This window comes from Pipistrellus hanaki, assembly GCF_964339955.1.
Source record: "Pipistrellus hanaki genome assembly, chromosome: 16".
Lineage (NCBI taxonomy): Eukaryota > Metazoa > Chordata > Mammalia > Chiroptera > Vespertilionidae > Pipistrellus > Pipistrellus hanaki.
Genome location: NC_140518.1, coordinates 35381370 through 35406391, shown reverse-complemented (window position 1 = coordinate 35406391; position 25022 = coordinate 35381370). Strand labels below are relative to the sequence as shown.

The window sequence follows — 25022 nt, the reverse complement described above, 5'->3', positions numbered from 1 at the left end:
AGAAAAGTAGAATTTGCCACCCCAAAATATGGCTTTTGAGGTATTATTTTAAGCTGGTTATTTTTAAGAAACAAAAGACTCAGAAAAAGTCTTTACCTCCCCCTCACCTTACTAAAGGTAGAGAACCTGCCCACAGGAAGAGGCTGTCACCCAGCACAATACGAACTGAGTGTGGGACAGAGAGGAGCCGGCACAGTGCCCTCTGTGGCCTCCTGGGCCCAGCAAACATGCCTCATCTACCTGTGAATTGCCTCCCTGTGGTTTGACGTCCCAGACCCCTGCCTCCATCTCCTCAGTCCAATGCGTGCTTAGGGAGCCCCTATGAGTACCTATGTAATCAACGTGGTCATTTTTTCCTGTTAACCTGTTTCATGTCCATGTCATCTTGTAGTCCAGCTACAAGAAGGGTAGAAGGGAAGTTATTTTCCCTCCCCACAGCCCCAAAGCTGCAACCACACATCACAATAGCAGGGGAGAGAAGCAAGGGAAGTTCTGAGCATACATCCTCCTCCCAGATACACATGGGCTCCTCTCCCTGCCCCCAGCCTCAGGGGAAACTCAGTGCTGCCCAGAACAAAGACAAGGTCACCCCACTCCTCCGGGCACTATGTCCTGAGGTTACTTTGTCAGCAAATGGCCATTTTGCCAAGTCTTGCCTGGCCGAATCCTCTGCTCCTTTCCCGGAGAAAACACAGGCAGAAGGCAGCCTGGAGGAGCCAGGCTCAACTCATGGGGCAGAGAGCGGTCCCAGGCCCTCTGATCCTGCCCACAGGCATGAGGATGAAGGCCCTACCACCCCCTGGGCTGTGAGTGGATGAAAGATGGGGGGCAGGGGGTAGAGGGGTGACTCATTCTGGTGGAGCTTGGACCCATCCAAGGAAAGGAAAGATGGGGGGCGGGGGGCAGAGGGGTGACTCACTCTGCTTCTCCTGCAGGATGCTGGATGTGCAGGGCGCGCTCCCTTCTCCTGCAGAAAAAGAGAGAACCATGAGCAGGCACCCCCATCACTGCTGGCCAGACACTGGGAGGTCACTATGGTGCTTCTGCCCCTCCATTCAATGTCCCCCTCCTGAGCTGGAGGTGGGCAGGCATCTCTCCCAGCCCCTCAGGCCCTGCCCCACCCCGTCCCACTTAGCTCTGGGTTCTTTATGCAAGACAAAGCATGCCCATCATTGCCTGGGGACAAAGGGGGAGGGGGGTGGGTGGGCGGGGACAACGGGGGAGGGGGGTGGGCGGGGACTGGGCCTTCCTCCCGGGCCTTCTTCTCTGGCCCCTCCTCTCTCCCCACCTCCATACAGCGCCTGCTTCCCTGGCCTATACACTTACTTACCTGCAGACAACTGCCCCGTCTGTCTCTAGTCCAGCCCCCTCTTCTAACTGTTTGATCCAGATCTCCTGCTCCTCCTGGACATCCTCCAGGACGCTTCTGGGCCGCACACCCTCACCACACCGCAGCGAGAATCCCAGCGCTGTCTATTCCCGAGGCCCCACCTCAGGAAGGCACCACTTCCGCCCCCCCCTCCTCCCCCCCGCTGGGCGTTGGCCACCACCCTTTCCCTCTTTTGTCCCCACATTCAATCAGTCACAGGGGGTGTGGGGTCTGCCTCCTAATCTCAAATTCAGTCCCCAATTCTAATAGGGATGAGTGTGGGAGGCAACAAATTGAAGTGTCTGTCTCACATCAATGTTTCTCTCAACCCCTCCTTCTCCTCCCTTCTCGAGACTCCATAATGGGGGACATTTCCGTGTTGTTCACGGGGCGGAGGGGTGGGGGGGAGGGGGAAGGGTCTGTGTTGTCCACGGGGTGCCCCAGGCCTAGAACAGTGCTTCTCAATATTTGTCAAATGAATAAACGAATGAAACAAGCCCCTCTCCTCCGACACACAGGCGCATGCTACCCAAGTACAGAACTCCACCCTGGCTTCTCAGAATAGCGTCTTCCTTGGCATTGAGAGGGCAGGGCGGGGTGAGGGGGCAGGGCCAGGTAAGAGGGCAGGCGGGGCGAGAGGGCAGGTGGGGTGAGAGGGCAGGGTGGGGCGGGTCCAGCTCCCGGTAAATGGACCCTAGGCCTAACCCAACCAATCAGGTCAGCCAAGGTAGCGGCACCACCCTCCCTATAAAACCCATTGATACGTTCTTTCTCTTTCTCGCCATGCCCTCGCAGGTATAAGTGGGACTGAGCTGGGCCTAGTCCGAAATAAATACAGGCTTTCTGCATTTGCATCGGATTTGGCTCCCTGGTAGTCTTTGGGGTTTATGACACTTGGGCATAACAGCATCGGCCTTGGTCTGTGGACTTTCTTTGCCTCTGGATTCTCCAGATTAATCTTTCAAGAGCTGGCACTCCAGTGGCATCCCATCATCAAATTCCGAGCCTGGAAAGCAAGTCCCTCCATACAGCTGTCCTGTCCCCAGGCCCATGTCCCGCCGCCCCTCCTGCTCACCCTGCACCAGCCTGGTCACACAGCCTGGTCACACAGCCTGCACACCTTTACCTGTTCTCCCTCCCACTTCCCCCTTTCAGACTCACTGTGGCCTGCGGGAGGATGACAATCAACACTGAGGCCAGCTCTCCCATGAGGTTTCGACTCTTCCCCAGGAACCTCCATTTTCAGGACCTCTGTCCTCACAGGTCAGCTCTGGATCCCAAGGGTCAGGAAAGGCCCCTTCCCTTCCTTATCAAATGCCCTCAACCTCCCACCCCCTTTCCCTCGCCCTCCCCATCCGCCTTGGGAACCTCAGAAAGGGACCTAAGCCCAAACCCCAAAGAGCAGTAAAGCTCCCTATATCCACAGGGAGGCTGAGAAATGGAGGCCTCATGCCACGCCCCTCTTAGAGCCACGCCCCCTGAGAGCCACGCCCCCTAAGAGCTCAGCAAGTCGGCAGCTCTGTCTGAGCCCCCAAGGTTCTGCAGGCAGAAGGAGCCCCTTGGCGCCAGGAGTCCCAGCCTTTCTGAGCTGCGCTGTGTATTTGGGGCCTTAAATATTATATTCCTACCTGTCCAATAGAAGGTTGTCCTCTACCACACTGAAGCCCCCCTCACTCCATCCCTCTGCCTTTTCTGCTCCTCAGGCGAGGTGTCCTGGGCCTGGGGATGGCACAGCAGTGGCTGGACTGGGGTCTGGGACATGGATAAGCAATGTAGAGGCCTCACCTCCAGCCTGAACCCAAGCTCAGATCTAGAGTCCAGATCTGGGGCCTGATAAGGCTGTCTCTTCTGAACTTGACTGTGAAATGTATCTGAGGCTTCCCCCAAAACCCCAGGCCTCCGAGGAAGGAGTCAGAAGGGCGTGGTTGAGGTGTTCGTGTGCGGGATTCACACGGGTATGTGCCCGGGCCGAAGTAGAATGTTAGAAGGGAGGTAAGAGCCAGTCCAGGAGCGAGGGCGCAGTCCTGTACGCAGGAGAGGCTGTCCTTGGGCCAGCAGGTGCTTTACGGCTTCCCTGTGCCCCGTAGCCCCCATTAGACCACTGTGACCCCCGTGCTGCATAGAAGAGGCCCCCTTCACAGACAAGGGACTGATGCTCAGAAGGATAAAGTCACTTACTCAATGTTTAGATCTAGTCCCTCTGATACGCCAATTCTGCAGAGGGCTCTTCCCGTGACTTCACCTGATGGGGGGTCAGGAGTGAAGCTCCTGGATGGCCCTGGCAATGCTTCCCGAAGGAGGGAGTCATCAAGGCAGACAAGGCTGCTACGAGTCAGGGGCTGGGCAGAGGGGATCAGGGGGTTTGGAAAAGAGGGGTGTGCACAGGGTACTGGTGAGAAGTGTCCTGAGGCCTCGACTGACCCATGTTTCCTCAGGCTTAGTCTCTCCTCTGTAAAGCCTGAGCCGCACATCCGAGTGGCAGGGCTGGTGAGGCCACCAACCTGGGCACGAAGGAGCTTGTGTTAACAAGGTGAGTGTGGAGCCAGCACAGCCGGAAACTGACCTCCCTGCCCAGGCCAGCCCCAGCCCCTGCCCCTGCCCCAGGCCTAGCCCCTGCCCCAGGCCCAGCCCCTGCCTCTGCCCCTGCCCCAGACCCAGCCCCTGACCCAGGCCCAGCCTCTACCCCTGCCCCAGCCCAGCCCCAGTCTCTGCCCCAGCCCCAGCCCCAGCCCCAGCCCCTGCCCAGCCCCACCCCAGCCCCAGCCCAGCCCCAGTCCCTGCTCCAGTCCCAGTCCCAGTCCCAGTCCCAGCCCCTGCCCCAGTCCCTGCCCAGCCCCAGCCCCTACTTCAGCCCCAGCCCCAGCCCCAGCCCCAGCCCTAGCCCCAGCCCTAGCTCCTGTTACAGCCCCTGACTCAGCCCCAGCCCCTGCCACAGCTCCAGCACCAGCCCAGGCTCCAGCTCCCGCCAGCTGCCAGCAGGTGAGCGGAGGAGTCAGCCACAAAGCCAGCTTCCAGATTAGTAGGCTCCCAGGACGAGGGTGATTAATCAAATGTGCAGCTGGCTAAATGAGACCCCACTTGGCCTGCAGCTTTCCAGGGCCCTGGGCCCCACAGCCCTGCCTCAGCCGGAGCGTTCCTCAGAGGTGGAAGCTGCCAGCTCAGCTGCACAGAAAGGGCTGGGAACTGGGGGCAGGGCCCTGGTCGCCTGCCCCAGGCTCAGCCCCTCTCATCCTGCCTGCCCCACCCCCACCCTCCTGCACGTGGGAGCCACATCACCTGCTCCAATGGCTCCCTGAGCGACTGCACGTTTCCTCTCCCCAGCGGCCCAAGAGCAAGAGGAAGGACTGTGTGGCTAAGATCAGAAGACTTTCACCAAACGCCAAAACAGGGGCGTCCTCCTAACTTCAAGGGGCGGGTTGAGTGCCGCTGGGGGGGTTCAGACAGATGGGCCTGGGGTAGAAGACACTGGGAACCCCCTCCTCATACTCGGGAACATGCAGGTAGCCTCCACGGAGCAGGGATGGGGCAACTGAACCCCAACCAGGCTCTGGCCCAGCCTGGTAACTCGGCCGGGGGAGCAGGGCTGACCCATATGCTCCCTCCCTGCTCAGAGTGTTCCCAACACTGAGTTCTGCTGAGCTGCAAGGTCAAGGTTCATGCTCATTACCTCTCACCTGGGCCATCGCAACACCAGCAGCACTCATGCCCTGACCCTTGCCACGATCTTCTACACTGGCTTCCAGAATGATCTTCCTAAAACAAAAAGCTCCTCAGCCCCTGCTTACACTGCTCCCTGGGCCCCCAGGGGTGCTCCTGAGAAGAACCTTCTCCTCGCCTGACATTCAAGGCCTGACCCCCAGCTCTCCCACTCCCCCTGACCTCCCAGCCCTTACACCATGCCCCAGCCCAACACCCCGCACCCCAACTTCATTCAAGATGAACTCTGCATGGTTCCCCAGATTCCCCTGCCTTCTCACACCTCCCCGCACATCCCTGCACCTGCTGTGCCCTCTGCCTGCGCTGCCCTGGGTCGGCCCAGAGCCCAGAAAGGCTTCCTTAACTCCTCCTGGCTCAGTGCGAGCCCAGGTCCTCTTCGATCCCTCTGTCCTTTGCTTCTCCTCTCGTTAGAGCAATTTGCTTCCGGGACTGTAACCTGAGTTGGGGGTAGGTCGATTCTGAGTCTATTTCTAAGTCATCCATGTGCCCCAACGTTGACGGGCACAGAGTCTGAGAGAGTGAGGAGCGGTGCGTGTGCACTGAATGCGCATGTGGGTAGAGAATGCACGAATGCATGTGAGTCCTTCACCACTCAAGCCCGGAAAGAGGCAAAGCACACCCCAGAAAGACCCAACTGTAAGCAGACCGCTCAGCGCTGTGCAGACAGCCCCCTAACCCGTGCTGGACCCCAAGGAGCAGCTGCTCTCAGGGAGGCTCCCGGGGGAGGTGCATGGGATTGGAGAGCCAGAGATGACCTCGGGAGGAGAGCAGGTGAAGGCAGGAGACAGACTAGCTCACGTGGGCTTGAGGGTCAGCAAGCAGCATTCGGGTAGTGGGCTGGAACACAGGGTGAACCAAGAGGAGGAGCGGTGTGGCCCGGAAGTCGTGAATACCAGAGTCAGATCGGACAGTGTCCCTCCTGGCAGCCACTCCAGGGCTGTTTGATTCGTGTAGTGGTGGCGACCTTACCGTCCCCAGACAATTATAATGATTCAAATAAAGAGGGGTTAGGATGGCCTTCCACACCGGGCTGGGGCATTAGACTTCATTCTATAGGCCCGTGGTCTGCAAACCGCGGCTCGAGAGCCACATGCGGCTCTTTGGCCCCTTGAGTGTGGCTCTTCCACAAAATACCATGGCCTGGGCGAGTCTATTTTGAAGAAGTGGCATTAGAAGAAGTTTAAGTTTAAAAAATTTGGCTCTCCAAAGAAATTTCAATCATTGTACTGTGGATATGTGGCTCTGTTGTCTAATGAGTTTGCCGACCACTGCTCTAGGCAATAAAGGCCTGCCAACTCCACAGCAGAATGGCATTACCGGGTTTATACTTCAGAAGCATCCAGTAGGGTTGGATAAAAATGGTAAACCTGATGCAGCCTTTTTCTCCTGTCCCAAAGCCCTAGCAAATGCCATTACAGATTTCCCATGAATTCATCTTTAGTGTCACTGTAAAATAACAAGGGGTGTCCTCAGCAAGCCAGAAATCGTAAAGCATCACCCCAAGGCAGAAGGCAGAGCGATATGATGGAAGGAGGGAGGGAGGGAGGAAGGGAGGGAAGGAGGAAGGCAGGGAGGGAGGAGGGACTGGCTACCTAATTTGCAGTGGCCATAAAAAACAAGAATGTGGGGCCCTTGTTAAAAATGATTTAAAGCTGAAACTGGTTTGGCTCAGAGAATAGAGCGTCAGCCTGGGGACTGAAAGGTCCCAGATTTGATTCCCGTCAAGGGCATGTATCTTGGTTGTGGGCACATCCCCAGTAGGGGGTGTGCAAGAGGCAGCTGATTTCTCATTGATGTTTCTAACTCTCTATCCCTCTCTCTTCCTCTCTGTAAAAAATCAATAAAATATATATTTTTTTTAAATGATTTAAATTTTTAAGATGGCAACAGCAGAGCACGAAGGCCAGTGTGAGACCCTGTGAAGTATGGAGCCTGTGGGACTGCCGAGGTCAAATGCCCGCCTCGGGAGACAGGAAACCACAGTGGCAATCCCACTGTGGCAGAGGGGGCCGCTGGATGGTAACAACAGGCCCATAGGTGGGAAATACAGGTGCCTCCTGATCTTGCCACTGTCAGGGCTTCCATGGTAGAGGAGCCAGGTCTGCAGTCCTTCCCCTAGCCCTTGCTTGTTCCAAGCAGGGCCATTTGTCCCCAGGGGTGAGAAGGGATGAATGTGTGAGGGGCAGGACGCCCTGGAAGGCTGAACAAGTCAGAAGCAGATGGGTCATCTCACCCAGCAGCCTTTTCTACCCGCCCCTACCCCAACAATTAGAGGCCAGGAAGGTACAGGAAACAGACATTGCGTTCCTCAGAGACAGGTAAGAGGGACCCGCAAATACAAAGTGGAGTGCACGTGCAAACACTGCTGAACATGAAAGAAAAACCAACATGTGGAAGGATGAGGTCCAGCTCAAGGGCAGAAGGCAGGGCCTGTGGAGAAATGGATCCGTGGGTTCCTTGAACCAACCTGGTGTCCTAATAATGAACGGTGGCCAAATTTCAGCCAGCACCAGAATCACCGGAAGGGATAGCTGACACACAGACCCTGAGCCCTACTCACGGAGTTTCTAACTCAGTGAGTTTGGGACCGGGCTCCAAGCTTTACATTTCTAACAGGATTCTACGTGATGCTAATGCTGTCGGCCCAAGGACCACTCTTTGAGAACCAAGTATCTAGACGCAAGAACATAAACCAGAGTCGGGGGGTGAGTGGCAGGCAAACACAGCTCTCTGGAAGCTGAAGTCAGAGCAAATATTCATGGACACCGAGGCAGTGACTGCTTCCTTCCTCTCAATGGAAATGGGGCTCAATGACACTGCTCAAAAACAAGAAGAGCCCTGATTGTACTAGTGCACACGGTCCCACAAGTGACAGCTCAAAGGCTGTTAGTATAAATTATTCTGGAAGAGATATGGAAACCCAGAGCATAAAAGATTAGTGACCTGGCAAAGGCCAAGTGGAATTTTTCCCAGAAACATGAGGTTGTTCAAAATCAATCAATGCAATGTATCATATTAATAGACTAAAGGACAAAAGCCACGTGATCATCTCAACAGGAAAAAAAAAAAAACATTTGGCAAAACCCAACACTCTTTCATGATAAAAGCACTCAGTGAACTCATAATAGTAAGAGGGAACTTCTCAGCCAGATAGAGGATAACTACAAAAATTCACAGCCAGGAGTATTTAATGGTGAAAGACTGAAAATAGTCCCCCTAAGATCAGGACTAAGACAAGATGTTGACTCTCCCCATTTCTATTCAATATTATACCAAAAGATCTAGGCCAGAAAACCAGGTAAATAAAGGAAATAAAAGGCACCCAGATTGGAAGAGAAGAAGTAAAACCACCTCTATTTGGAGATGACATCATCTTATACACAGAAAATCCTAAGGAATCCCCTCCAAAAAAAACTAATAAATGAGTTCAGCAAGGGTTCAGGATACAAAATCAGTGTCCAAAAATCAACTGTAGCTTGGCCGATATGGCTCAGTGGTTGAGCATTGACCTGTGAACCAGGAGGCCAAGGTTTGATTCCTGGTCAGGGCACATGCCCAAGTTGTGGGCTCAATCCCCAGTAGGGGGTGTGTAGGAGGCAGCCAATCAATGACATTTCTCTCTTATTGGTGTTTCTTTCTCTCTATTCCTCTCCCTTCCTCTCTCTCTAAAAATTAATAAAAACATATTTACAAAAACTCCCACAGAAGAGCTGACTATAAAAAAATGGGAGCAGTGAGGGAAGAGGAAGTTAATGAACAGTTTGTCAGGTTAGAATGGAGGAATAGTTCCAGAACCAGCAAGAATTACGACATAAGAAGAGAAAGAGCATGTTGAGACATGATCCCAACATCTGTCTAACATAAAATTTGGAGTGAGAAAACATAAAGAAACACTTGAAGAAATAAAAAGAAAACATCACAGTAATGAAGAAATAGCATAGTAAGCACAAGCATGTCACGCTACAAAGCCTCATCCACAAGCATTGTCTGTGACTCCAGAAAAAGAATAAATATTTTAAAACATAAAGCTTCAAGGAGAGAAAAAAATCAGTTTACCCAGAAATTTGCCTTGGACTTCTCAACCAACAACACTAAATGCAAGGAGGCTGTGAGGAATATCTTTAAAGGTAGTTGGGAACATGTTTATGAACACAGCAAATTCATATTCAAATGAGAACACAAAATAGACATGTTTAGAAATGCAAGGACTAGAGGTTGAGTTTCCACACAGGCACCAGGAGGTCACAGGATCCATTCCTGATCAGGGCACATGCCCTGACTGCAGGCTTGATCCCCAGCAGGGGGCGTGCAGGAGGCAGCTGGTTGATTTTGATGTTTCTCTCTCCCTCTATGTTCCTCTCTCTCTAAAATCGATCTATACTGATCATCCAAGATGGCTGCGCGCAGGTGAACACCTAGCCGCAGCTGCACACAACAATTTTAATAAAATACAACTAAAATATAAAACGGACATTGCCCAGAACTACAGGAAGGTTGACTGACTGGAAATTCTACAGCGAGAAGCAAGGACAAAACCAGAAGGAGGCGTGGAGGAGCTGGAAAAGCCCAAGGTACGGAGACGCGGCGCGCGGCGCGGAGAGGACAGAGCCAGAGAGGAGGGGGAGACGGAGTGCCTGGCGGGCGTTCCCTAGCGGAAAGGAGATAAAACTCCGACTGTGCCAGGCCCCCGACTGCTCTGAACCCCAGTTCCCCAGACCCCAGGGACCCAGGCTCAGCCATAGGGAGCCGGGCTGTAAGGCGGGACCCTGGGGAAGCGGGGGCGAAAGGAGGTCCCGGCAAGGAGGTCCCGGCGGCGCGCACACCGCGCGCAGAGAAGGGACAGTCGGCTGTGCCGCGGGATTGCCCTGATGGGAAGGAGACTGGGGCTCCAGACTGCTCTGAACGCCACCTCCAACTCCACTTCCAACTGAACTGAACCCCAATACTGGGCTCATTCGGGGAGAGCATAGACTGTTTGGCAGCAGGCGAAAATCGAGGGCACCTTTCTCTCAGAGGCGCAGGCAGCGAGCACTGAAGGACCCGCATAGGGCGGGGCTGACGGAAGCCAAAGCTGCAGGCTCCACCCTGAAACCCCGCCCCATCTGTAACTGCGAAATGCGACAACAAAATAAATCACAAACAAAAGAAATGGAGGACAAAAAGCGTCTGGATATAGAGTTCCAATCTACGCTTATAAGGTTTTTCAAGAATTTCCTAGAAAAGATGGATAAGACCTATGAGGATATGAAAAGAGACCATGATAAGGGAACAACAAGAAATAAAGAATACATTGTCTGAAATAAAACATATTTTACAGAGTCCTAAAAACAAAAGGGAAGATCGCAAGAATCAAGTCAAGGATTTGGAACATAAAGAGCCAGAAGACACTCCTTCACAGAAGCTAGAAGGCAAGAGAATCCAGAAAATTGAAGATAATGTAAGAAACCTCTGGGACAACTTCAAGCGAACCAACATCAGAATTATGGGGGTTCCAGAAGATGAGAGAGAGCAAGATATCGAAAACATACTGAAAGAAATAGTGACAGAAAACTTCCCCCACCTGGCGAAAGAATTAGACTTACAAGTCCAGGAAGCGCACAGAACTCCAAACAAAAGGAATCCAAAGAGGACCACACCAAGACACCTCATAATTAAAATTCCAAGAGCAAAAGACAAAGAGAGAATATTAAAAGAAGCAAGAGCAAAGAAGGTAGTTACATATAAAGGAGCACCTATACGATTGTCAGCTGACTTCTCAACAGAAACCATGCAGGCCAGAAGGGAATGGCAGGAAATATTCAAGGTGATGAATAGTAAGAACCTACAGCCAAAGATAATCTATCCAGCAAAGCTATCACTCAGAATCGAAGGTCAGATAAAGAGCTTCACTAATAAAAAAAAGCTAAAGGAGTTCATCACCACCAAACCAGAATTATATGAATTGCTGAAGGGGGTTCTTTCAGAAGAGAAAGTAAACAAAGATAAAAATTATGAACAACAAATACGTAACTATCAACAAGTGAATCTAAAAACCAAGGAAATTAAAAAAAAAATCTGATGAACAATAGTAACTGTTGAATATAATAGAATCAGAGGTATGGAAGGGGAGTGAACTGATGATTCTTGGGGAAAAGGGGAGAGGAGGGCGTGGGAAGAGACTGAACATAAACTGTGCACCTATGGATGAGGACAATGGGGGGTGGGGAAAGGACAGAGGGTGGGGTGGGAACCTGGTGGAGGAGAGCAATGGTGGGGAGGGGGGGAAGGAACATTTGTAATAATATGAACAATAAAAACTTATTAAAAAAATAAAATAAAATAAATAAAATAAATGCAAAAAAATAAAAAATAAAAAAAAAATAAAATCGATCTATACTAATAAAAAGATAATATGCTAATTAGACCAGGTTGACCAGACATCTTCTGGATGTCCGACTTCCTTCTGGACAAAGCCACAGTGGTGGGGGCCTAGGCAGAGGCAGTTAGGGGTGATCAGGCTGGCAGGGGAGGGAAGTTGGGGGTGATCAGGCAGGCAGGCAGAGTGGTTAGGGGCAATCAGGCAGGCAGGCGAGCCATTAGGAGCCAGCCATCCTGGATTGTGAGAGGGATGACTGGCAGTTGGACACCCCCCAAAAGGTCCCAGATTGTGAGAGGGTGCAGGCCGAGCTGAGGGACAACCCCCCTCCACTGTGCACAACTTTCATGCACTGGGCCTCTAGTTTAAAAATTAAAGAAATGAAGGACTTGTAAAGTTTCTATTACAGTTCCTATCTGAGGTGATATTCTAGTGAAAAGAGAAAGTAAATTCAAGAAAAAATTATGAAGAAGCAGCAGTGAGACCTATACAATAAAGAGGGTGAATGTTACAGAATGTAAGTTATACCTCACTGTGCTTAACTGAAGGAAGAACAAGAGGAGTAGGAGGAAGAGGAGGAGGAGGAGGAGGAGGAGGAGGAGGAGGAGGAGGAGGAGGAGGGGGAGATGACAGTATTATAGTCAGGATCAAACAAGAAAACCTGCTATCATTCCTGTTACTCAGCATCTATCTGGAGATCCTGTGCAACACAATTTAAAAATATATAGTCTATTAATATGAGAAGCTCTCCACGATCGACTATGAACTGAAAAGTGAAAATTAAGTGGCAGCAATAACACTTGATATGATCTATCTCTATAGAGATACCCTCCACATTGATAAAGTCTGCAGTGAGGTCTATGATGGAAAGAAGTAGATAAGGGAGACTTTGGTTTTCTTTGTGCTTTTTTGAATTAAAGAAATAAGGTGATTATTTGTTCATCAATGTTCATAGAAGCATTATTCACAACTTAGAGGCTCGATGCACAAAGATTAGTGCAAGAATGGGCCTTCCTTCTCCTGGCTGCCGGCATCACTTTCGCTCCAGCAGAGCCACCTTTTTGCTCTGGCCCGGAGCTGCCTTTCTGCTTTCCCACGCTGCCCAGAGGCCCGAAGCAGCTGGGGTGGTGCAGAATGCCTGCATCGTCTCGAGGACACAAGCATCCTGCCCCACCCCCAGCTGCTCATCACCTGCATATGCAAATTAACTCATCATCTTTGTTGGGTTAATTTGCATAGTCACTCCTGATTGGCTGGTGGGTGCCGTGAGTGTACAGTCAATTTGCATCTTACTCTCTTATTAGTGTTGATAGCTAAAGGTGGAAACATGTCCACCAACAGGTGACTGGGTAAACAAATTATGGTAGAAACATACAATGGGATATTATTCAGCCTTAAAAAGGAAAGAAATTCTGACACATGCTACAAGGATGAACTTCAAGGACATGATGCTAAGTGAAACAGACCAGACATAAAAAGACAAACACTGCATGATGGCACTTACATGAGGTCCCAGGGTAGTAAAATTCATAGAGCCAGATTGCAGAATGGTGGAACCAGGGGCTAGGGTGAGGGGGGAGATAGGGAATGGAGAGCTCATGTTTAATGGGTACAGGGTTTCAGTTTGGGATGATGAAAAAGTTCTGGACAGGAGTAGTTTATAGTTGTGCAACTATATGAATATACTTAATGCCACTACACTGTACACTTAAAAATGTTAAAATGGTCTTATATTATGTATATTTTACCCAACTAAAAAAATGATAAATAAAAATAACGATGCATACCATTATAAAAATAGTAATAATAATAATAATAAATAAAATGAACTGAACTAATGCTGAAGGATCCCTTTCATTTAAAAACATATATACTGGTCAATATATTACAAAAAAAAAAAAAAGTCAATATATAACCAAGCTCAGAATAAAGAACGAGTCATACAGAAGTGCCCAGAAACAACAAGGGAGCTACAATGCGGAGACGAAAGAAGAAGCCAGCCTGGAGGAGGCCCACGGAAAACTCAGATGGACAGAGGCTCCGGTACTAGAGGCTGAAAACCGCATGGTCTACTCCACACACGAGGCCTCAGCCTGTGGGAGCTGGTGAGGCACTGAAGAGAGCCCCGTGCACAGCAGGGATGGTGGCAGGGCTGCTCCATCCATAAAGGCACTCAGAAACACAGCACTCCTTAGGGGGAGCAGCACGGAAACCAATCACAGATGGCAAGACAGAAAAAAAGTCACACGTGAGTGATGAAAACCCTCAGCTTCTGCCACCTGTGGGCATGGGGTCTAAATGTGCACGGCTCACTAGCATGGAGACGTGAAACTGTAAGCTGAGCATGCAAAATGTCCAAGACTGGGGAGAGACTCCGGCCCAGCAGAGACATACCGCCACGTTTCAGGGAAGGAAACTTGAAGGAGGCAGGAGTAGAGCTCTATCTGTGTCACCAGTTTTGGTACCAGCCTTTCCCATGGAGCGCTTGCAGCCTTTCCTCTCCCCACAAGAGCCTCGGATTCTCTCCTGAGGTCCCCGCGTCAGCCTGCTTCATTGCCTAGCTTCCCTCTCTGCTGTGAGCTCCTAAGAGAGTGGCAATGCCAGTCTGCCCCTGTTTACTTCCCCTGCTGCTCGCCCTGGGTCGAGCCCGTCGTGGCTCCACAAATGACTGTTGAAATGAATGAAATTAATGTGTGTGTTCTGTCGTGTGGTGGGAATTCACATTAGGAGTCTCCTGGGGAATGGGGCTCAGAAGGAGCTGGAAACACGGCCAGTTCCCTCTTCCTCTCCTCCTCTTCTCTCTCGCCCTCCTGCTCCCCGTCTGTGCTGGGAGGAGACAGCAGCAATTCTCAACTCAATAAAGCACTGCCCCTCATTCGGCCTCTCTTGAGTACCGTGAAGCGTCGGTTAGCATGGTACCTGAGCACCATCTTTCACTCTTCTCCCCGCCTCCAGCATCCTCCTGGCCTGCTACTGAATGCACTTGGCAAGTATTAGCTCATTTAATCCTCGCAGCTTTTGAACTAGCCCCACTCTGCAGATGAAGAAGCTGGGGCTCAGAGGGGTGATGTGACTTTCCCTGGCCACAAAGCCACAGACAGGGAGGGCCAAGGTTCAAACCCCAGACCTCTTACATTCCTAAGCTGCAGCTGCCGCCTCTCCCACCAATCTCCCTCTGCTTCCTTCTCTCCTGCCCTCCCAGTCACACTGCCTCTCCCTCACCCACTCCTTAGCTCATACTGTGTCTGAGTCACACATTTTTGGCAGACAAGTGAGGCTGGTGGTGGGACATGGGTGACCAGATGGGTGGCGAGTACAAGTCTGGGTTTGTCTTTTTGTAGCTACCAAGCATTGTCCTGGGGAAGCACCTGGAACCCATGACCTCTTGTGGGCCCCCTGCAGGGTCCCCGAGGTGAAGGAAAGAGCAGACGAGGGTCCATCTGCAAATGTGTGCCTGTGAAGACCGGGAAACTGGCCCTGGACTGGCCTTGACGATCAGACTCAGAGCCTGCCTTCCTGTGAATGTGACAGTGGCCGAGAGGTTTCATGGCCTCAGTTCTATGTGGGAGGTGAAGCCCCCATCTGGAAATCAAGAGACTAGAGATCTGAGTGTGATGTTGCTGCCAACTTGGAGGGCCTTGGGCAAGACAGAGCTCCCCTGAGCCTTGGGTTTCTTCACTTGTCTAATGGAACTACCACCCCAGGCCTGTCCATTTCTCAGGATGGGCCCTTTGCCATGGGAGGGCTCAAAACCAAGAAGGAGGGATGGGGTGAGGAAAGGAGCAGAGGCTGCAGGCAGGACAGCCAGCGCAGAGACAGCCAGCATCAAGATGTGTTTTTTCTCTTGGGCTGGGCCAGCGCATCTCACCAAACAGCTCCTGATAGGATGGCCTTCCCAGGCAAGCAGCACTGACCCAGACCGTGACTGAGGCATTACAGGACCAGGAGAGGAAGAAAAGGGGAGATGGGGAAGAGGGGAAATACAAGGAGTGATATAGAGGGTGGGGAGGAGGAAGAGAAAGAACTGGCCTCGGGATGACAAATATGGAGGTTACCACCTACAGCTGGGATAGGTGGGATCCACCTTAATCTTGTACATCTTGTACAGCTCCTCTCTGAGCCTCGGTTTCCCCATGTCATCTCAGATGTTATGGCCTCCTCTGCTACATCCTCCACTGCCTTTCAAAGCCTGGCTCCGTAGCTTCATTGTCAGGAACCCTTCCTTGAGCTGCCCTCTCCTGCCTCCTTCCTAACTTCCTGCCTCTCACCTCTGGGCCCAACAACCTTCCACTTAAGCCCGACTCCCTTAGGTCTTGACTTATACTGTGAGACACATCCCAAGCCAAGGGCCTCAGTTGAGTCACCTTTGGTCCCTCCTATAAGCACTTTACACACAGTAGATTTTTAACAAACATTCTGTTAGTGACATAATGTGGTCTAATGGACAGATGGATGGATGCCTAAAAGGATATGGCTGCTTTGTCTGCTGATTAATCTTCTGGTCAAAACTCCTCTCCATAAAAAGCCTCCTGGATTAATTCCCAGCCACAACTCGGTCTTCAACAACTCAGCCAAAACCTTAAGGCTCCCGGTCCTTCCCCGCTGCCATGTTCCCTCACCAAGGCTCCTCCAGGTGCTACCTTACTTTACCCAACAGATTCCAGCACCACAGGCCTGGCCTGGCTGTCCAAAGAGCTTGGACCCTGCCACTTGCCCTTAGTTACCCATTCTCCTGGGGACAAAGGATACTCTGTGAAACACCCTGGAACTTGTCTGCCACAGAAAACCCCACAAAAGTCTCCATAGGGTTACTGCAGGTCACAGAATTCAGGGCTCACAGGCTCAGAGAGGGGAGGTGCCCAGACAGAGAGAAGACCCAAAGCCTAGCACTTCGACCCACCCTGCAGTGTGCATATGCACACACCCTGGTCATGAGAGAAGCAGAATCTCACCTTGAGGCTCCTCCAGTTTGCCCATGGTCTCCATCTGCTCCACCAGGTCATTCGAATTCCACTGGCTCATCCCGATGAGGATGGCATTCTTCCCCTCAGCCACCTCCTCTGTGGAAGGAGCAGAGATGGGCATGAGCAGGGAGGGCAGGGTATAGGTAGTCCTGACAGGAGCTTATACCTGAGCGAGGACTTAGGTCTTCCTTTGACTTGAAGGGTCTGTAGTTATGACAGGAACAAGGCATTCAGGAATTTTTCATTGAAAGAAAGTCATGAGAGAGGCTGAAACCCCACAGAAGGTTCCATTTCTAGAGCAAAGAGAGATGTTTCTTGAAAGGAAGTGGGCTTGGGGATGGAGGCAAGTGTTCTTGCCACCGTTAGCAATTTTTCTTTGGGTAAGTACCTTGCCTTTTGAGCTTCAGTTTTCCCATCAGTAACATGGGACAGGAAGTGTCTCACTCATAGAAATGTTATGAGGACTAAACGAGCTAATGGGTGTAAAGGTCTTGGTGCATAGAGGGTGGTCATAAGCGAGAGAGATCACGGTTATTTCTTCACATGAGAAGTGAATTGCCATCAGTATTTGGGTGGACCTGGCTTTGAGTGGGGCAGGGGCAGCTCTAGAGTAACTGGAAGAGCAGAAGACTTCTGCTCTAAGTGAGCCTTGAGCTGTGTGGAACCCTTAGCCCACATCATAACATTACGAACTTATTAATGACTTCATTCCCCATCCCTAGTCCTCACCTCAACCCTGTTTGTATCCTTGCTCTTTCCCAGTCTGAGCTTGGTGATTACTCTGAAAAAAATTGATGGGGCCACATTCCCTAACCGCGCTAAATACAGGTCGCTGTGTCCCACACATCTGGTGTAGTCCCTCATGCCAGAAAGGGGCATTTCCTCAAGAACAAACCCACAGAAGTGGCCCCCCTCTCTCCTTGAAGGGACTTCCTGGTAAAGAGCTTCGTGTCCTCCCTTGTAAAATGGACGTTAAAGAGTGGTGATGACAAATACGAATCCTCAAGTTCACGATAACCAAAAATAAAGCAACAAGACCCATTTCACTGCCAAAGGACTTTATAGAGCAGGTGGAACCAATATGGTGGATCCGAAGCTTGGGGCACTGTCCAGAGTTCTGAATTCCCCTAGAACTCAGTAATCCAGGACCAATGAACTCAGTAATCCAGGACAATGAGTCTGGCTGGGGTCTGGATGATGATGACGGTGGTGGTGGTGGTAGTGGTGGTGGTGGTGATGATGATGGTGCTGATGATTCTTGAGTTATTTGATTTGTTTTATTGTTTTAATAACACATCAAATCCTTACCATGCACTGAGATTATTATAGGTGCCTTTAAAATATTAATTCACTTAATTTTCAAAAAATGCTAAAAAGGTGCAATTATTATTATCTCCAGTTTAGGCATGGAGTAGTTCAGGAATTTTCCCAATGTCACTGTCTAAAGCCAGAATTGAAACCTAGATATACTATTTCAAGAGTCCTTAAATCTGCCCAGCCGGTGTCACTCAGTAGCTGAGCATTGACCCATGCACCAAGAGGTTGCTGGTTCAACTAGGTCAGGGCACATGCCCAGATTGTGGGCCTGATCCCATTGGGGGGCATGCTGGAGGCAACCAATTGATGTTTCTCTCTTATTTATGTTTCTATCACTCTCTCCCTTTCTCTCTAAAATCAATAAAATCATTTTTTAAGAGTCCTATAATCTTGTCCTCCCAAAGGCCTGCCATGAGCATCCTATATTGGCTTCCCAACATTCCAGCCAAGCACCACTGACACCCAGACAATTTATTCAGTGTGGTGTGCTCCATCTGGGCACCAGTGTACACCTCTTAGCAGCACCGGGCTCTAGGCAGAGGCCTGACCAGGTCCCAGTCCAGAGAGCACTACATGTGAGCTGTGCTTTGCATACATCCCTAAGCTCTTCCTGTGTTTTTTTTTTCCCCTTAAGTGGGAATAACAACTCCAGTTTTACAACTCTGCCTACCAAGATGCCATGAGGACAATGACATACTAAATTTGCAAAAGCTACACAAGCCAAAATGCTGTGAACAAACATCAGGTAGTATTACTCTTGGGAAATCAGGACACCAAGGGGTAAGAGCTCAGTTCAGTGTTGTGTTGACTCTTTCCAGTCCTCCTAGATATATGGCCTTTAACAATAGCGTAGCTTTCTGAGCCTCAGTTTTTCCATCTATAAAATGACATCCCAGTCATGGCTATGTCACAGGATTGCCGTGAGGCTTAAATGAGACAATGAAGGTAAAGTGTTTATACAATAACAGCACAGCAGTGGGTATCAGCACATGAAGATGATGGTCCATCATCACCTCCACCCCAGAGGATGTGGTGTATGCCCCAACATTCCCCACAAATGCTGTGTTTTGCCCCTGTGACCCTGCCCCAGACCCAGAGGGGGTAATCAGCCTGTAGCCCACTGTGAGTGCCTCTGTCTCCTGGCTCTCTGTTGCCCACTTGTTCATTCGAGCATTCTTTCTACAGTGAGTGGACTCCTGAGTACCTACTGTGTGCAGTGAGACATGACCTCTACCCTATTTTATGAAAAAAATAAACACAAGACTAAATAACTCTGGTGCAGGAAGATGAGCATGCGGGTCCTGGGCCAGTGCCCGGTATGCAACAGGTGCTCAACAGGTGCTTACACATCCCAGCTCTTGTTTTTCCTACAATGTGTAAGCCCTATTCCTGGGGTGTGTCTGAGACTATCAGAACCGGAGGGTCTTCCCAGGCTCTGAGGTCGGAGCACACCCACTTCTGCACTATCCTCGGCTTCTTTCCTCTCTTCCTAGTTTTGTGAATGACCCGCCTCCATCTTTCCCTTTTGGTCTTTTGTCTGTCTTTCTAGTAGATGTGTCTTCCTCGCCAACTCCCATCGTGTCCCTCTATGCTGGGCATCTGGTCCTGTCCCACTCAGATAGGATCTTACCAGATCCTTCCATTGATCTCTGTGCCTCTCGGTCCTTGCATTTCTCTGTGCCTCCCAGGCTCCCAGTGCTCTTGGCCCCATCTGTCCCTCTCGCTGGGTGGACCTCAGTCATGCTCCACACTCTTTGCTCTTCCTCTCTCTTTATCCCAGCATCTGTCTCTCTCTTCTCTCTGGGAAGTTGTCTTTGTCTTGATCGCTCTCACTCTCTGGGTGTCTCTTTCTTTCTCTGGGTCCTGCCTCTCAGGACCTCTCTGCCCATGCAGGTCTGTCCTGTTTTCTCTGGTCTCTCTCTCCTCCTGAATCACTGTCTCTCTTTCAATCCTCTCTGGTTCTCTGGTGTGTGTGTGTGTGTGTGTGTCCCTCTCTCTAACCCTCTCTGGTCTCTCTCTCTCTCTCTCTCTCTCTCTCTCTCTCTCTCTCTCTCTCTCTCTCTCTCTCTCTCTGGTTTCTCATCTTTTTCCTGACTTCCTTACTCTCCCTACCCCTCCACCACATCCCTGTCTCTCCAGCTGCTCCCCACCCTCCCTTCTCTGTCCCCTGCTCTCAACACTCAGCCTTCAGTTTCTCACTATATTCCCTGAGAGGCAGTGAGAACACACACACACACACACACACACACACACACACACACAGACACGATTGCTCCTTTCGGAGTCATTCAGGCAAATCAGAGCTCCAGGTCTCCGCTCTACTTCCCCTCACCATGGTATGTGCCTCCGCATCAGGGCCCACAGAGGCCACAAATGGCTTCTCTGGATAAATGTCCTGGTTATTGATTTTGCTTTTCGGCTTCTGGTGAGTGTTCCCTGCACACTAATTCTCATCCCTGGTGGCCTCCCGTGTGGACACAGCTTTTGCATCTATGTCGCTCCAACTGAGAGCCCAGTCCCTGCCCAGACTAGGTGTCAGGCTAAATCCCATCCAGAGGCACCACAACCCACCCTGGACCCCAGTCTGACTCCAACGCTGGCCAAAGCCTAGGTATACCCCTTTAAGCACAACCTCCGGGGCCGTAAGGAAAGCCTTTCCTCCTCGCAGGCCTGTTTCTGCTGGATCCAGGGGCCTTCAGAGCAGGCAACCTCCTTGCCCCACTCCAGGAAGAGGTCACCTCCGGCTCATGGGGCGAGGGCGTGTCACCTTCTGCAGTTGGTCCGTCCAACACCAAGCATCACCATGATGCCAGCTTTTCCGAGGACCTGGAGGTGCATTGCTCTGGGCCTCTGGGAGACAAGACCGCTACCCCTCCCTGGAGCTGTTTGACACCGGCCATCCCCTCGCCCACAGCCATCACCCCTACTCTCTCTTCACTGCAGTTGAAAGGACCCAAATTCTGCCACCGTGAAGCTGAAGCTGCCTTTCGGAATATCGATTTTAAACTGTTAAGCAAAACTCAGATGGAACCTTCGGCCCACCCCCTTTCCTGCCCGAGAATTCAGACAGACAAACCTGCTTCAGATAAGAAGAGTTTAGGGTGTCACCTTAGCCTAACTTGCATTAAGTATGATAAACAGAGGACCTGTTAGCTAGGTACCCCGTGTCCCATTATCTCTGAGTCATTTAGAAAGGCTGTGCCTGCCATGCGCCTTCCATCCTCCTTCCACTCCCTGCAAATGGCCCATTCTGCTTCTGAGATCTATACCCTGTCCCCTCCCCCCTCCTCCCCCCGGCACCCTCTCCAACCTTCTCCTTTGTCCAAACATGTTGTATGTGCCCAGGGTTGCCTCTCTGTCTTGGGAATTTTTATGGAATTATCTTGCCCATGTAAACTCCTCATGCACATGTTCTGAGGCTACTGGGTCAGGCCTGCTCTCCTGGCCCCTCCTGGGGCAGTGGACTGACAACACTAAGTGGGCACCCCCTTGCTCCCTCTTGGCACATGAGCCATTCTGCTCATTCTTCCGGTAAAAGCTTTGCGCTGGCTGTTCCCACTGTCCAGAACACTGTTCCCCCAGATCCTCACGTGGTTCATTTCTTGTTATTCAGTTCTCAGCTCAAGGCCATATGTGAAGGCTTCTTACCATCGCTGTGTCACATTTCCTTATGTTGTATGGAGGGAGTTCCCCCATTTTTTACACAGTATTACTGAGATGTAGTGACATTTAATCAAGTATACACATTTTAAATGTACCATTTGAGGGAGACCTCTCTATTATTTACTAGTTGGGATGCTGCCTAATTCAAATGAAAAGCAGAATGCACAACTTGATAATTTTTGACATGTGGACACACCTGTGAAACCGTCACCCCAATGGAGACAGTGAATATGTGTCCATCCCCTCAGCAGTTTTCTCCAGTCCCTTTTTAGCCCTCCTTCCTGCCCCAGGCAACCACTGATCTGCTCCTGTCACTACGGGGTTGTTTGCATTTTCTAGAGTTTTATATAAATGGAATCATACAATATGTACTCTTTCTCCATCTGACTCCTTTTACTCAGCTTGCTTATATTTGAGATTCACCCACGTGATGCATGTATCCGTGGTTCATTCCCTCTTGCAGCCGAGTAGCATTTCATTGCATGAACGTTTATCTGTTCACCCTCCGATGTACATTTTGGTTCAGAGCTATAACGAATGAAGCTGCTATGAACACTCATGGACATGTCCCAGGTGAAAGCTGCATTTTTTCCTCTTGGGTCAATTACCTAGGATTGGAAGGGCCGGCTCATGTGGCAGTTAACTTTGATTGACTTTTTAAGAAGCTGCAGTCCACTTTCTGAAATGGTTGCACCATTGTACATTCCCATCAGCAGAGTTTGAAAGTTCTGTTTCCTCTGTATCCTGTTCAGTTTTGTAAAATATTTTTTTTATTGATTTCAGAGGGGGAGAGAGAGACAGAAACATCAATGATGAGAAAGAATCATTGATCTGCTGCCTCCTGCATGCCCCCTGTTGGAGATCAAACCTACAACCTGAGGAATGTGTTCTGACTGGAAATCAAACCATGACCTTGTGATTCATAGGTTGATGCTCAGCTACTGAGCTACACCAGCTGGGCCTGATCAGTTGTTTTAATGAGCTGTCATAATAGGTGTGTAGTGGTATCTCACGGTTTTAATTGCATTTGATGGCTAATGATGCTGAGCATATTTTAATTTTTTTGTCATTCATGCATATTTTTGGTGAGGTGTCTGTTCCTTTATGCTAATTTATTTATGCTAATTATCAATATAATTTACATGTTTGTATATTGTCTTACCATCACTGCCCATCAACACTAAAGTGTTGGGACAGGACCTACTTGCCCCTGGGTCCCCAACACCTGGAATCCTACCTGGTGCTTGATGGATAGATACTCTATAAACTTGAAAGAGTGGATGAATGTGTCTGATTTCTGGCTCCTGTTCTCTCTGACTCTGTGGGAGCCTGAGCAGGTTGCCCAATTCTCTGGCTCCAGTTTCCCAGCCTGAAAACTGGGGATAGGCTGTCAAACTCAAAACCCCAAGGGCCCCCAGCTGTGAGATGGCCTAGGTTTCAGGCACATCCCCTCACTCTGCCCTCCAACCTTGGTGGACCAGGCCATGGCTCCCCAGATATCCTTTCACTGTATGGACAGGACAGGGAGTGGCAGCTGGTCTGGTCTGGAGCCTGGACCCCATCAGCCACCCTGCAGCATCCAATCAGGGGCATCAGCCACCCCCCACCCCCGGCTTGCTTCCTTGACCCATACACCTGCCTGACTAAGCCCAATCCCTCCTGTGCCTTTCATATACGACCAGAGGCCCAGAGCCTAAGAGCCTCCCCTCAGCTACTAGACCATGGGCTGTGAGGGTCTCTCATCCCACCTGGCAACCCAGCCCTGGGCCACGGGCTGGAGCTTAAGGAAGAAAGGAAGGAAAAAGCCCATATTTCAGGAATTAAGTCAAAGAAAAAGGCCTGACATGGCCAATCAACTCCTGGGTCCCAGCCCCTTCATCCCCACCCTGGTGTGTGAACTTGGGAGGTCCCTTCCATGGTCAGGCCCCAGTTTCCCCATCATGCACTGAGGAGGAGGACATGGTGTCCCAGGGGCCTGTTCAGTGCTGACAACTGCCAGTACAGTCCCACTGGAGTGGGAAGGCTGAGGCAGCAGGATGCAGGGCCTGCTCAGTTGAGGATAGAGACCACCCCCAGCTCAGGGTCAGGGCTCAGCCTGGCTGGAGAAAGAAGGCCAGGGAGGTGCCCTTCAAGGAATGCCCAGGAAACTGGACACCCATGGCCGGGCCCGTATGCAGAGAGAGCAGGGCAGGTGGGGCCTGGACCAGCTCCTGGGAGCAGAGAAGAAGGATGGCTTCGCCCCTTACTGCCCTGAGCCAAGGAAACATGCAGAGGCCTTGTCCAGGGAGGCCACACGGAGCAGACAGGAAGTGGGCAGGTGGCAATCAGAACTAAAGAGGATTCCCTGGCCTGTGGAGCAGCGCCTGTGGCTGAGGACTAGGGATGCTCTGCAAGGGCGAGGGAGGAGGGAGCAGAGACATGAAGCTGGTGGGGAGTGCCGAGAGGTGGAGAACCAGCAAAGAGACAGAGAGTCTGGAATTCTGGGACAGTGAAGAGAAGGAAACACAGTGTGGGGAGTGAGAAGGAAGAGATGAAGGTGGAGGGGTCTCAGCCAAAACTGATTTGGCTCAGTGGATAGAGCATTGGCCTGCAGACTGAAGGGTCCCAGGTTCAATTCCAGTCAAGGGCATGTACCATGGTTGCGGGCACATCCCCAGTGGGGGTGTGCAAGAGGCAGCTGATCGATGATTCTCTCTCATCAATGTTTTTATCTCTCTCCCTTCCTCTCTGTAAAAAATCAATAAAATATATTTTAAAGAAGAAGAAGAAGGAGGAGGAGGAGGAGGAGGAGAAGAAGAAGATGATGATGATGATGATGATGATGATGATGATGGAGGGGCCTCCAATGAGAGAGGGGTGAAAGATGAGGCCAATTTTGGAACCGCAGATTAAGCCGTGAGGTCCTGGGAGGGGAAGACTGGGAGCTGAAGGAGGCAGTGGTCAGCAGGGAGGAGAGCAGACAGCTGCTCGCAGGGGAAGCAGGTGAGCAGGGCCCTGAGGGATGAAGGTGGCGCCTCTGCAGCAAGCCATCTTGTCATCTGGGAATGCGAGCCCTGAGGCACTCCCAAAATACTTTAAATAAATGTGCTCCACGCATCAAAATATTGAAGCCATTGTTGTCACACTGCGGCTCAGTTGCTATGGAGGGACTCGGCTCCAATGGGAGACAGGAAATGAGCCCCAAATGGGCTGGTTTAGAGCTGGCATCAGGGAGAGGGTTCTCTGCCCAGAGCCCAGCATGAGGGAGGCTGGAGCCAGACAGCATCCCACCGCCCAGCTGTGCTTCCCCAAAATCACCTGGACCGGGTATTCTCCGTTTCCGGAGACACGGAGCTAACGGGGAAACTGAGGCCCAGAGAAGGGAAAAGACTTGCCCAAGATCACCAGCGAGGCAATGGCGTGGGTAAGCCCATGTCCCAAGTGTGCTGCTCTGGGCCCAGATGTCTTCCCAGCACAGTGGCTTCTCCTTCAAGACCCCGTTTTGCCAAGCATTTCACCGTTGGCTCTGTCTCCGAAGGAAGTTAACCCCCCCAGGTACGGCGACTTCCCACAGTGGGCCAAGCCAGCCAGCTGAGAAGCGGGGACCCTCCTGGGCCAGAGAAGAGGCCCTTGTTCACTTCGCCCACTCGCACACAGC

General features: G+C 51.1%; 1 protein-coding gene across 2 annotated transcripts in view; it reads right to left on the bottom strand.

The window, feature by feature from the left end:
- PITPNM3 (PITPNM family member 3) overlaps positions 1-25022 on the bottom strand; it is a 91869-nt gene that overhangs the window by 46403 nt on the left and 20444 nt on the right. For both annotated transcript variants that reach the window (XM_084862889.1, XM_084862890.1), the window contains exons 3-4: positions 16394-16501; positions 920-967 (exon numbers count right to left, since the gene is read on the bottom strand). In XM_084862889.1, the coding sequence (XP_084719015.1) occupies positions 920-967; positions 16394-16501 (156 nt within the window). The remainder of the gene's footprint in view (positions 1-919; positions 968-16393; positions 16502-25022) is intronic.